The sequence below is a fragment of the Panicum hallii genome, chromosome 2 (assembly GCF_002211085.1).
Source record: "Panicum hallii strain FIL2 chromosome 2, PHallii_v3.1, whole genome shotgun sequence".
NCBI classification, from domain to species: domain Eukaryota; kingdom Viridiplantae; phylum Streptophyta; class Magnoliopsida; order Poales; family Poaceae; genus Panicum; species Panicum hallii.
The window spans coordinates 7,915,582-7,929,797 of record NC_038043.1 but is presented as its reverse complement, the minus strand read 5'-3'; the positions used below and the strand labels follow the sequence as shown (position 1 = coordinate 7,929,797).

Genomic DNA, 14,216 nt, shown 5'->3' with positions numbered 1-14,216 from the left:
GCAGCTCCGTCAGGCACGCGCATTATCAGTTTCGGACCGAAAAGGATGTTCTTTGCTATGACATTGGCACTATGTTACCCTTGCTTGAATAGCCCGATTGTATTTCTGTCCTGTTTTTACCGTTGCTTTTTGCAAGAAGAATGGCTACCACAAAGAGTGGGCACGGATAAATTTCGTATCCGCCCCATATCTAGTGCAACCACGTACAAAGGCACAAAGCCTGCGCAGTCAAAGGATCAGCGGCGGCGGTCGTGGCCTTGCAGCCCGTGCTGGGCGTGCCTGGCCTCGTCCCGCCTCCACTCCCTGAACTCCGCGGCGTCCTCCAGATGCAGCGCGGCCGCGGCCGCCGCCTTGCCGTGCCGGTGCTTGTGCCCAGCACCGCCGGCCCAGTGCTGCACGCCGAGCGCCGGGTCGTGCCAGTGCGGCCGGTGGGCTTCTGCCGCCGCCGCCTCCCACTGCTCGCCGCCGTGCCTGTGCAGGACGTGGTGGTGGCTGGGCTCGCTGCTCTGGTGCGCGTGGTGGTGCCGCCTGTGGGAATGGTGGTGGTCGCCGTGGTGGTGCGAGTGCCGCCGGTGGTGGTGGTGGTGGTGATGATGATGGCCGCCTTTCCTGTGCCTAGGGCGCGCGCGGTCGTACTCGTACGTCTCCGCCCCAAACAGGTCGTACACCGGGTCGAAGAAGCCGTTCTGATGCAGAAGCCACAGGACTATTGCGCCTGCACAAACCAACACATGGGCAAAAATTTGTTCTCCGAGCAAATGGCAAACGTCACCGGATCTTCAACAGCTCGACGTCGAAATGGCGAAAACCGTGCGTACCTATGGGTATCGTAGCGAGCACCAGGAAGATCATGACGATCCAGCCGATGCATATGTACTGGAAATGGCAGGTGATGTCGAAGAGGCTCGAGCACTTGTTCCAGCTGCTCACAGATCATTAGTATGGAACAAAAATTGAATCTTTGCTGTTCACGGGAACTGATCGGAGGCGACGAGATAACCAAACTGGAAGGGATCGAAGTACCTGCAGGATTTGCCGGTAATGAAGTTGGTCACGAAATCCCAGAGGTTGCGCCAGAAAGCTTTGATGGTGTCGAAGAAACCCAAGCTGGCCTTCTTGGGCTCATCCGTCGGACCAATCTGCAAAGTTTTGAAGGCAACGTATTGTTCAGGGCACCCTTGTAAGGGTAAAGAAAGGTGCCAGAGCTTTGCTGGGTAAAAAAAATGGAAGGATTCAATTGTTCAGGGCACAATGAAAGATTTATATCAATGAAAGGAAAAATATTGTAGCTGAGTTTCTTATTCATAGATGATCAGTTTACGCAAACATGGCGGTGTAAATCATTTAAGTTCTTTTTTAGCCCAAAGGGGCTTATAGATTGATACTTAACATTGATTGCAAATTTGGAATAGTAGTGCTTTTCTGGGCTTACTCTAACAGGAAACAAAGCTAACCAATTCTAGCAGAATAATTAAGAAAGCACAAACTTTTCATAACCTGTGATCCATTATTGAAAACTGTAGCTGTAGTAGTGAATTGACATTCTACTCTGTCAACTTCACTAAAATCTGACGCCTTCAGAATAGCTGAAATGGAGCATTGAGCGAAGTCAGGTTAAGTCCTAACACGGTAACATTTAGCTCTACTACAATTTCTAGCCCACCTTCACATCGATATTTTTCTCCTTGCTCTGTTGATGAACGCAAGTCAAATGATCGGATGATCTCTTCGCCAGGTTTCATGACATAGTACTGCTCCTGAAAATGACGTCAGGCAAATTTCAGGAGAATGCGTCCAATAAGATAATACACAGAGAAAGGAAGCATGCTGATGGATATTAACAGTTAAGATAGGCATAAAACTTATATAATAAAGTAGGAAATAGAATGTTCCCATATGCCTCTTAGAAAATAAACTCTCCAGAATAGTACTTATGTCTTTATTGATTATATCAAATGATATTCTACATTTACTTGATTGAATAAAACAATTTCAAATAATTAAAATCACATAAAAGTGGGTCTACATGTAAGTAAAAATTGGAAAGAACCAAAATCAGAGTACAGGTCTGGAAACCAAGAATGCAAAGAAGTACCGAATATGCAGATCAGAACAAATATTACCTCCAAGTTACCAATGCCAGGTACGCAGTTGAACTACAAATAAACGAAACACTGGTTAATAAGTTTCAGCTACTACTTTGAACCTTGACTATATAGAAGACCCAATAGTTCACACTCTACCAAGGGACCACTAAAGAATCAAGAAGCATTGACGTGGTGCATGGATAATAATACCGCAAGGTATTTGGTCCTGAATAATTCTAGTAAAATGGAAAATTAGTTGACAACACAACATCAAGAAGAGCAAAGTTGTAAGTTCTATGAGTAGATAGATGCATACTGTCAATCTATAAGAAGCTTCCAGTTCGCCAATATTCTTAGTATTGATCTTTGCAACACCAACTTGACTCAAGGCTTCAAATGTTGACACGCTAATGTCCATTATCTTGCCTGGACTCCTGATATGCATTTAAAATTTCTCCAGAAATAAATTACATAAGAAATGTGCATGTGCAGTATTAGACATGAAAAACATAGAGTAACATATTTGTTTTCCTACTGTTTGTCAAGCATGCCCTACATTTAAAGAGCTAGTCATTTGGAAGCATCTGATTTTAAAAGTAGGGCAGTGAACAGTGATCCGCCGATATAAGCCTGGCTGTAATCGTTAAGTTGAAATGAGTAAGTATCATTACTACCTCTGATAGAAGTATTGTATATCATCAGCACTCAGCTCTAGCAGTAAATTAGAAGCAATGGCTTCTGTGACTCCCACAGAAAAAGTATGAGCACCTGCATTCTGTAGAACGTGTAAAAAAAAGCTTTGTCCAGCATTATCAAAATATGAACTAATACAAGAGAAGTTATGGAAATATAACTTGATGTTCATTGATCCTTTGAAACCTTCCCTCCACAATATGTTCGGGCACTAGATTCCTGTCTATCCGACTTTTGTCACTCTGAAACATATGATGACAATCTTTCAAGATTCAAATGAGCATATTGTGAGTATTTTTATTCAAGAATGTATATCATTGATTATAAGTAAGCACTTGAAACATACACTGTTATGCTGATCTCGCAGGAACAAAATGAAATTAATAACAGAAACAGTTTGAATTTAAAATATGATTCAGGATACAATAAGGTGAGAGAAGTTCAGTACGGCCCACATACGACATTGAATTTTTCCATTACAATGGTGGCCAAGAAAGTATTTTGTGGTCTTCTATAAGATCAAGAAAAACCCAGCAGCTGATTACATTAATTCTTTAATTACCTCCCAAAAGTTCCAAAGCTGATCGTTCAAGCAGCTTGAAAGTGATGATGAACAGAAACTAGACTGGTATTGGAAAGCCTCATAACCAACACCTATCTTGTTGCATCCAGGACCAAAACGAACTCTCTCCAGCAGCATCCACTTGGAATGTTCATCGCCAAGGTCTTGCGGCTGACCACTTCCAGCACCCTTCAACATAGGACATTAAAGAAAAATGTTTAGAAGTCACATCATAGAACATTGCAAATCTATAATAAGTGTCAGGGTATCCATCACGATCTGATGATGTACCTTCCGTGGAGTCGCTAGATACATGTTCTCAAATGTTGGCATACTATTATAAGTAGCATAGTCACCAACAAGATTTACTTTGAGAAAGTTATCATTAGAAACGACAGTTCTATTTTCTGGTCCAACAACAACCTCCTGCAATGCAATTGGGAGAGAAATACCTCTGAAGTCAGTGACATACCCAAAATCTATTGCAGGTTAGGAAGAAGAAAACTCTTTTAACATCTTCTGTGGTCCAGGTCATGGATTATGGAATGAATGTTTAAGAAAGAATTGGCATACGCATTCATCTGGTTATTATTCAAGAATCATCAATAACACTAGTTGGAACTCTCACTAGTATAGAAATGCTCTTTAATCCCGGTTCTTAAAGCCCTTTAGTCCCGGTTCCTCAACCGGGACTACGAATCCGAAACTAAAAGGTCCCGAGTCTTTAGTCTCGGGTCCAGCAATCGGGACAAAGGACCTGCTAGTCCAAAAAATTAATTGGTCACACCTAACCCTACGGTCCACAGGATTCAAACTCAAGACCTCTTGCCTCGTGTATAGCTTACTTACCACCCGGCCTACACAGCACATATGACTCTACATAGGATATTTTCCTTTTAAAGGAATAAGTGGAGGATCTTTTAGTCCTGGTTGGTAATAGTCCCGGTTGGAGGCTCCAACCAGAACTAAATGGTAACCCTTTAGTCCCGATTGGGGTTACTAAAAGTCTGGACTTTTAGCTTCGGATGGAGCATCCAACCGAGACTAAAGAGAAGCTTTTAGTCCGGGTCGGAGGTTCCAACCAGGACTAAAGAGCCTCCCACCATCTAGCCATTGGATCCGGGACTAATGAAAACATTAGTTCCGGGCTTAATTTCAACCGAGACTAAAGGCAAAAACCGAAGAGGGATTCTGTAGTAGTGTCTGAATGTAGAATTTCAAATCCTACCGATATAGAAGATCCTTTCTTCACTTGAACTTTGATGCTGAATCCAAGTGATTTTTCTCTTATGCCCCAAACATGGAACCTGTTCATAAGATATTAAAATAATGGCCACTTGTTAATAACTGAACCTGAACAAATAAAGGATACCCGCAGAGTTGTAGGAAAGTATTTAATTTTGAAATGAGGAAGTATTCCCCTACTTTAAAACAAGTAAAACTAGGTTCTCATAGATGAAAGAAATACTCCGTTTTGTAGAACTGAAACGAATTGTTCAGTGATGATAGAAACGTCAGAAACAAACAAGATGATGTCTACCTAACATAACAGATATTATAGATTGGGTAACTTAGGAAGCCACTATTCAAGTTCAGACAATTCACAGCCAAGTCCAAAAGTCATAACCAAGACAATAAACATATTTCAGTTAACTCGGTACACTAGGTGTCTAGGTCAAGGAATAATTGAACTAATGATAACAATTTAATATACAATACAAGTACATCACAAATAATACTGTACCAGTCAGATGAAAATCGTAGACAGTGAGCTGTATTGCGTTTTCCTTTGACTATTTTGTCAACTACAAATTATATGAGTGTGAAAGAAGTGTTAGGTAGTGTACTGAGGAAACAAGAGATGACATAAGAATTATTTCTAAACTTACAAATGTTTCCACAAGATGATGGTGCACGTCGATTAGGCCCACAGGGACAGCAAACAGGCTAGTGCAAGCCACAGTAGAGGAAAAGGTGAGCGTCATAAGGCCATTACAAATTATATATCCAGATATAGAAGTAACTACATAAACAAAGGCTTGTCCATAATATGTTCCTTTGTTTTTGTTACTACTGGCATATGTCCCACATTTTCCTGCCAGGTCTCTTATACCTACTGCCACTTAACAATTCTCTACCTATTTATGGTATTTTAAATGGTGCCATGGAAACATTATTTTCTGAGAGTTACCGTTTCATGAAAATATGTATACATGCATTAATTATGCCATCCAAACCAAAATGTGTCTAACAATAATCTCTTTTCAATATTAAAGATCTGATGGCTAGCATTCAATTTGAATTCAACTAAAGTCTGAGGGCTGATAGTTTTAGAGATGACATGGGCACATGGAAAAGCATGGTTGCTTATTTCAGAGTCGAATTTTGAGTAAGGAAGAATGTACAAAACCGTGCAGGATAGGAGATTCAATATTATATTATTATCACAATCAATACTGAGACAATGAGAAACATATAAGTAGAATACTTCTCACCTCTGTGTGCGGAACTACAGTACCGTCCGCATTCCACAACCTAACCATAGTCATGGAAAAAACAGTGTTGGTACAACATCAGAAATGCTAGAAGTAAAGTCCAGCAGAAGAATATTCCATAGATAGAACCATCAGAGTACAGCAAGGGATCCGAAAAGGCCCACATCCTTTAAGCAATGGTGGTCAGACCGTCACAGATTTTTAGAATCTAGTGAAATTGTGCTTGGGATGAAAATAAATGTGGTTTGAATCATCTACTAACTAGAAAAATGAGAGGTCATGATGAATTATATCGTTATTAGGAGCCACGAAATATGTTACCTTTCACAATATCCAACAACGTCAGCACCAGCATCTGGTTCGCATTTGCGCGTCTCCACATAGTGTTCCTCAGGTTTGTAAGCAACATCCTGCAAGGCAAAAGAGTGACAAGAAGGTCTGAGTGGTTAGCACTACGAATCAGGATGTTTTGGTGGGGAAATGGTAAAAAAAATCGCAAACGAATGAACTGTCGATCACAAGCTGATCCACAACTCAAGGCACAACTAAAAATCTCAGAGGGCTTACCATCATGTAGATGAGGTCGTAGACCGCGGCGACGGCGCTCTTGCTGATGGTGATGACGGGGGGATCCCGCAGGCTCCGCGACGGCTCCGTGCCGTTCACCACGTCCACCACCTTGGTCACCAGCGACGCCTCCCCGCCGCTCTGCAACCAAGACACTCAGAAGGAGGAGGAGGACGACGAGGGCGGCGGGAGTACGTAGAGATGGGACATCCGAGGAGCTCACGGAGCCGGAGGGGACGGCGAGGTCGAGGACCAGCTTCTGGGCGCAGGAGATGCGGCCCCCCTCGCCGGAGTCGCGCTCGCAGAGCTCGAGCCGGGACTTGGCGAGGACCTCCGTGCCGCCCGCGACGCCGGCGGAGGCGAGGAGCGCGGCGAGGAGGAGCGCGGGCAGGACGGCGCGGGGAGGAGGCATGGCGGCGGTTGCCGGCGGCGGGCGAGGAGTGGAGCGGAAGGGATCGCGGATTGGGCAACTGCTCTGGAAGTCTGGATTTTTCTGGAACCGCGCGAACTGGCGGGGTGTATGGATGGCTTCGAAGTTCGAACTGGGAGGGGAGGAAACCGTCGTTTTTTCTTTTTTGCAGTTGGTGGCAACTCCGAACGGGAGACGTTCAACCGTCACTCACAAACGAACACACTGACAGGTGGGTCTGAACTCTGACGCCAAGACACTACGCCAGAAGCCCTAATCTGAGACGCGCCCTAGGCAAAATGCTAGACGCGCAGGGGTCGCGTCCCGCATTACCGCGTCGCAGATTAAAAATAAATCTGAGACACGCCTCACACGCGTCTCAGATTACCAAAATGCAAGATGCGCCTCACTTACGGCGCGTCTCGCCTTGGCTTCACACAGGCTTCCTTGGGAGCCAAATGCGAGACGCGCTCTTGTTTAGGTGCGTCTCGCATTAGTCAAAGATGGGAGACGCGCCTCACTTAAGGCACGTCTCGCCTTGACTTCACAAAGGCGTCCCTGGGAGCCAAATGCGAGACGCGCTCTAGGCTAGGCGGGTCTCGCATTAGTCACATATGCGAGATGCGCCTCACTTACGGCACGTCTCGCCTTGGCTTCACACAGTCGCCCCTGGGAGCCTATTGAGAGTCGCGGCCTAAGCGAGGCGCGTCTTGCATTAGTCTACCTCCAACAGGGGTCTTTTTTTTCCCCGGCTGCATCCTGGAACTAGTCAGGATTTGGCAGCTGCAATCAAATACCTGCAAAAGATTTCAATTCACAGAATTCACCGCAATCATCGCACGCATCAATACAATTCACACAGTGCGATACACACAAGGAAAGATAGTATTATATAACACATGTACAATCAATTAGCCTCGTCCAAAACTCAAAACAAGGCTCAACCTAACTCAAAACAACAATGATCGATAAGAACAATAGAGTACATGCAAAGCAAGTCTCTCAATCTAGCTCAATGTCGCCTGCCGTGCTATCGTGAATGGAACTCCCCCTTTGTGTTGATCACCTCCATCACGAGGAACCCCGCTAGCCTCTCTCGGATATCCTTCACGTTACCAAGCGTCGTTTGATTGAAATAATCATCTTCGTCCTTCGAAATATAATTACAAGCAGTTAGAATACAAGATGAAGACAGATATTTTTTAATTAGAACACGTGAGAATTCTTACCGTGAAATCCGGTTTCTGTGCAACTAGAAGCATGTTGTGGCAAACATAGAACCCACATGAGTTATCCGAGAGTTGTCGTGTGCACTACATGTCAAAGATAGATAGAAATTAGCATTTTGCGACACTTAGAACCAAGAAAACATCGTAATAGTAAAGCGATTTAGTTATAGTAGTTACCGTCCACGCGGTGTGAGGTGTAAACGCAGCTTGACGTTGCTCTTTGTATCCTTCTTTGGCCCTAAGATGCCTGTCAAGAGACCTAAACACAGACATCCGGATGTTATATTACAATATCTTCTGAAATGGGCAAATGATAAAAAACTAAAGCAAACAACAAACTTACTCGTCAAGGATTGAGATGACTAGAGAATAATCACGTATCTGAGGCGCGCCCGACTCATCTGATGGAATGCTCGAGTCAAGGTAGAAGACTTGCTTGCTCCTGACATTGATGATGAGTGTAACCCAATGGTTGCCTGGGTTGTACGGCACCACAATGTGCTCCTTGTCAGCATGTACTCGCATGCACTTCACCATGTACCTAACCAAGTTGAAATGGAAACAAGCGGTTACATGTGTTAAATGGAAACAAGTGACTACATGTGGCTACAAGTTGAAATGAAAACAAGTTTAATTGTTGCATGTGCGCACCTGACCAAGCTATCTCTATCTGAATTCATAAATGTCACCGTCATCATCTGTGGGTCAATGTACCCACACTTCTTTCCGGTTCGACGCCTTGTCTCTTGTTGCATGTGCCTACACGATCCATATGAATTGAAATAGAAACGACTTAAATTGTTGAACGTATATCAAATGCATTGAAATGGAAACAAGTCTTAATCGACTTACAATGCAAAGCACCGAATGAGAGAAAGATCCAAAGCGTCGAGGTTGAAAAGATCGAACAAATCGCTCCAGGCAACAATAAAGAGGTTGCCTTTGCCCTCAAGCTGCAGAAAGTGCCGCTCTTCGTATGACACCATGATTTCCTCGGCTTGATTGACATTGCGCATGTAGTAGTTGTGCAGGTCCACACAATATTGACCTGCTTCCCGAAGCTCAGAGACACTAAGCAAGGCCTTTCCAACCCTGTACTTTGGATTCTCAGAAGTGTAAACCCTTGTGACCGGTTGTTTTATCCGCTCCACCTTTTTCTTACCCTCTGAGATCTCCCGCTTCGTCGCCATCGGCCTACTCTGCTTCTTCCTCACAGGATTAGCCTTGCTTGGCTTCTTGGGAGCGGTAGCTGGCTCTGTCAGAACAGGTGGAGGGGGGGTAACCTGAGGCTGAGTAGGGACAGGAGGATGCGGATCCGGTAACGCTTCCCGTGTATCCGGCAGCTGATGGCATGGCTCAGAAAACGTCGGTGGCACTGCAGCACTCTGTGGCTGAGGATCAGTGGTCGGTACTGAATCTGCATCTGCTGGATCAATATGAATACCAGCTCTCCGCCACTGAACCCTTCTCGCAACTGCATCCCGCAAAGTGGTGGTCATGTCATCTGGTGGCACATCCAGCTTGATATTCTTAGCAAACTCATGCATTAAGTCAATCTTGACCACAGCACAATCAGCCCTGACCTGCAACAACAACAACAACAAAGCCTTTAAATCTCAAGCAAGTTGTACATACCAAAATAAAAAAAAACAAAAAGAAATAGGAGAAAAGAAAAGAGAGGCAAAGACCAATGCACTGACCTGAACACCTTCAAGTTGGGACATACCGGGATACACAAGCTCTTTCCCGACCTCCAATCGAGGTGAATCTCCGACCAGCTGCACGAGAAGACTGCATCGGGTCGGACGAGCCAAGCCATCTATCGTATCCGGCTCCACTGATGTAGGCACAATTGCCCTCTCTGTCCCTCTACTCTGAGAAGCACCCGCTGCAGTACAAGCGAAGCTGTCCCTTCTCTCTTCACTCATCGTACTCCCCGGCAAATCAGGGAATGACAATCCCTGAGACTCAAAGATGGTCTTTAGCTCTCCATACATCTCCATCTTCACCTGCTTTTTGATCTCATCTATGTCAACCTTTGATGAGGAGTCTCGAGTCCGCTTCCGGTATCTGCCTTTGTGTTCAGGGAACCCCTCCTTCCAGGTCAACTGACTGGAAACACCACGGACACGACCCCGTTGCTCACGGGTTCCCAAAGCCCTGGTGAGCGCATCAAACTCCCTCACTCCTTCATTTGAACCTTGGCTGCTCTCCATCAAAGCCCTTTGAGCAACTTCCTCAGCGCTCGTGCTGTAGAAAGTGATATTGCCATCCTCCATGAGCTTTGACCTAGCACGCATAAATGGTGCCAGCCGTCCCTCAAACGATTCATAGGGATTCTCAATGCCCCTCTCTGCCAGCATCTCATCCTCCTGCTCCCACTTGCGTTGCTTTCCAGCATATCCCGCTGAGCCAAGGTGGTGGTCAAGCTCGTTCCGCGCTCGGAGACCCCGAAAATACTCACTTGACTGTTGGAACTCGGGAGTATTCCACTTTTGAACAAGCTCGTCCCAGACTTCTTTGGTCAAGTCCGCATACTTGTCAAAAGGGTTCTCTTTCTTCTTCCAACACTTTAAAAGCCTGCACGACAAAACAATAAATCTATATAAGTGACAGTAGGATAATGAAAAAATTAGTAAATGACAATAGTAAGTGACAACACTTTACTTGTTCTTGTAGCTCCTCCAGGCTTTAGAGATGATCTTCATAGCATGCTTCGTAGCCTTATCGTGCAACTCTATCGGATATTCAACATAGGGTTGAATATTGTTTTCGAATATTCTCGTTTTGTCGTCCCAAGACAAGTCATCGAAATGTTCCAAGGTGAGTGGCACCCTTTGCCGGGCAGTGAGGCCACAAACCCGTCCTAATCTCACCATGATTGACGTGTCTTCGGGTGCTGCCTCAGAATTGAGCCGGCCACAACTTTTCACATCTGATAGCCACGTTGTCTGTGACCTTTTCTTTCTGCCAGCACCAGACGTGCTAGCTCCTGACTGTGACCGTGCCGGCCGTCCTGATGATGCTCTGTCATCTGTAGGTTGCTGCACACTGTCCGGACCACTGGACATCGTGCTACACGAGAAAGAAAAACAAACAGATACAACCATAGAGTAAACGCTCCGAATCAGATACAACCATAGAGTAACCGCATGAATCCCATACCTAGGCCTAGACATGCTTAATGCTTTAGTGATACATATTCTCGCAAAGTAATCTCCATTTTTTTAAATATATGAACACGGACTAATTAGAAAGGGGGAAAGCTCACCTACGGCGGCAGTGGACGACACTACGGTGGCTTGGGGCGGCACCGCGGGGCCGGGGACGATGGCGCGATGGCTCGGGGAAGGCTCGACGGCGGCGACACTCGCGGGAACGGGAGCTCGGGCCCGGGGGGCGCCGATAGCGCGGAGCGGCGCTGCGGGGCCGGGGACGACGGCCGCGAGGGAGTGACGGTGTGGCTTAAGGACGACGGGCGGCGCGAGAGGACGGCGCGGCGGCGGGGAGCAGAGAACGGGTGTGAACGATTTGAAAATTTGACCTAAGTCCCAAGAAGGCCGAGGGGCGCGTTCTAAATGCGCGACGTGCTCCCGTGCCTAAGGCGCGTCGCGCATCACCATGCGCGACGCGCGTTACCTACGGCTCGTCGCGCATTTCGATATGCGCGACCCGCGTTATATAAGGCTCGTCGCGCATTTCTATATGCGCGACGCGCCGTAGGAAACGCGCGTCTCGCCTTTGATGCCCACTAGCTGGTTGTCGGATCAGGCGCGCGTGGGGAGGGTATTTTGTCCCACCTCGCCAACGCAAGGCGAGTGCGTCGAGCTTATAAGGTTGGGCGGTCCTTGCCGTTTCGAAATTACGATACATGTATGTTTGAGCCGCTGTGTCCTCTCTGTGCCCATGCTTGCGGTGTGGGTCTGGGGCCCGAGGGCTCCCTGCGGGTCGAACCCGTTCAGTCTGTTCGTGGTACCCTGCGGGTTGAGCCCGGTGGCCCCGGACCCCAACCGGGGGTAACCCTTTTTTGTTTTCCTCTCTTTAGGCACAAGTGTTCCCATAATTATGTGTAACTTCCATCAGAATCAAAGCTTAAAAGTTTGCATGTTACTTAAGAAATGGTTATACAAAATACTTATCCAAATTAAAAGGCTAAGCCAAATTAAAAAAAGTCATAGAGTTTATGTTGGATATCAATTATGTGATTTTATATTTGAAACCCACATACTTAAAGGTCACAGATTGTTATCATGGATATATCAGAGAATGCACCCACAAAATCACAGCTCACCATGCGCGACGCGCGTTAGCTACGGCGCGTCGCGCATATCGCAATGCGCGACGCGCCGTAGGTAACGCGCGTCTCGCCTTTGACTAACTGGTTGCCGGATCAGGCGCGCGTGGGAATGCGCAAGCGTTCTTGACATGCTCCTGCCATAGGGAATGCGCGACGTTTGTAACCTATGGTGTGTCGCTCATATAATAATGAGCGATGAGCCTTAGGTAACGCTCGTCTCGCCTTTCATGGTTGCCTGTATTTGTTCAGTTTCAGAACTGAATGGTTCAGTTCTAGAACTGAAAATTCACACATATTCATATCTCACAAATATGAATTCGTACTTCACAAATATTCACACATTATCATATCTCACAAAGGCACAATTAAAGTCACACAATTACCATATTTCACAAAGGAACAATTAAAGTCACACAATTCGCCTACTTGACAAAGGAACAATTAATATACATTGTGTGCCCAATCATTTTGCTACTTTCTGTTGTTCCCTAGGTTTTTTGAAATTCTTGACTTTTTCTTTATGGTCGTTGCGCAAGTAGGGAGTTTCGTTGGCCGATGGTATTCTTGGCTTGATCATTGAGGTGGCGAAAGGAGGTATCTCATCAAACTGATCAAACTCTTCCTCCTCGACCGCATTCTCAACACCGACGATTCGCCGTTTTCCAGGTATAACCACCTTGAGTCTTTTGTTTGTTGTGTCAGAAACATAGAACACTTGAGCCACATGTTGTGCGAGGACGAAAGGGTCCGTCTTGTATCCGTGACGGCTAAGATCAACACTAACGAACCCGTACTTGTCTTTTTGTACACCTCTATTTGCATCAACCCAATTGCAACGGAAAAGAGCAATTTTAAAACCGTGAAAGTCAAGCTCCCATATCTCTTGTATTTGACCATAGTACGCAGTTTTGTCCTCTCCGTTAACATCGTAAGCATCAACACGTACACCACTATTCTGATACATGCTTTTCTTATCTTGTCGTTCGGTGTAGAACGTGTATCCATTTATGTCATACCCTTGGTATGTCATAACGGTGAATATAGGACCAAGAGCCAAAATTTTGAGTTGTTCACTTATAGGAGTATCTGATCATGAAATTCGATTCCGGAGCCAACCACAGAATTTGTTCATGTGTTCCTTTGCTAACCATGATTCACTGTATAGAGGATTCTCTCTAAGCAACAGCTCCTTGTGCTCATCAAAGTACTCAGACACAATGTCCATTTGTTGCAACACGTGGAAATGAGCCCTATGAAATAAATCTCGATCTGGAATTATAGCCTTCTTCCCGATCGTCCCCGTGCCTGTGAGCCTCCCCTCATGACGAGACTTGGGGACACCAACCGGGTTACTCGGGTCAGCGTAGTTTAGGGCCCACTCAATGGCTTCCTCTGTACAATATCCTTGTACCATGCTGCCCTCGGGGAAAGCTCGATTTCTTACTAGCGACTTCAAGATGCCGTTGAATCTCTCGTACGCATACATCTGGTGAAGGAACACAGGACCAAGTAGCTTTATCTCCTTGATAAGATGGCCCGTGAAATGAAGGCTGATATCGAAAAAGGCAGGTGGAAAATACATCTCAAGAACGCACAAAGTTTCATAGTGCTTCTTTTCCAATGACTCAAGATCTTCTTCACTTAGAACCTTTTGACCAATTGCATTAAAGAAAAAGCAAAGGTTCATAATAGCCTCCCGAACATTGACCGGTAGGATATTCCGAATTCCTACGGCAATCATCTGCGTCAGCAATACATGGTAATCATGAGACTTTATGCCGGGAGATAGCTTTAGATCAGGCATTGATACAAGCTTCGAGACGTTGGTTGAGTAGCCAGTTGGAACTTTCACACTTTTCAAGAACTCGCAAAACTCC

The 14,216-nt window shown here is 45.6% G+C and overlaps 1 protein-coding gene and 1 long non-coding RNA gene across 2 annotated transcripts; both read right to left on the bottom strand.

Moving 5' to 3' along the window:
- Positions 1-236: 236 nt before the first annotated feature.
- LOC112880845 (protein HAPLESS 2-A) lies at positions 237-6,816 on the bottom strand. The gene is made up of 18 exons (XM_025945587.1): positions 6,628-6,816; positions 6,405-6,545; positions 6,159-6,247; positions 5,838-5,877; positions 5,232-5,289; positions 5,087-5,147; positions 4,571-4,649; positions 3,634-3,768; positions 3,343-3,531; positions 2,942-3,022; positions 2,762-2,862; positions 2,404-2,521; positions 2,124-2,156; positions 1,664-1,757; positions 1,498-1,586; positions 1,024-1,139; positions 819-922; positions 237-715 (listed from the first exon to the last, which is right to left on the bottom strand). The coding sequence occupies exons 1-18, from the start codon at positions 6,814-6,816 to the stop codon at positions 237-239; spliced, it is 2,196 nt and encodes a 731-aa protein (XP_025801372.1).
- Positions 6,817-8,548: 1,732 nt separating this feature from the next.
- On the bottom strand, positions 8,549-8,973 carry LOC112879918. Its single transcript, XR_003226214.1, has 3 exons — positions 8,895-8,973; positions 8,694-8,801; positions 8,549-8,583 (listed from the first exon to the last, which is right to left on the bottom strand). It is a non-coding gene; the product is annotated as an uncharacterized LOC112879918 (long non-coding RNA).
- Positions 8,974-14,216: the final 5,243 nt, after the last annotated feature.

Excerpts from the sequence above, each read along its gene's own strand:
- LOC112880845 (XM_025945587.1), bottom strand. The coding sequence starts at position 6,816 with ATGCCTCCTCCCCGCGCCGTCCTGCCCGCGCTCCTCCTCGCCGCGCTC. Across the intron at positions 5,290-5,837 it reads CTGTAGTTCCGCACACAGAG|CCTGTTTGCTGTCCCTGTGG; the intron begins GTGAGAAGTATT and ends GGCTTGCACTAG. Across the intron at positions 716-818 it reads GCTCGCTACGATACCCATAG|GCGCAATAGTCCTGTGGCTT; the intron begins GTACGCACGGTT and ends TGGTTTGTGCAG.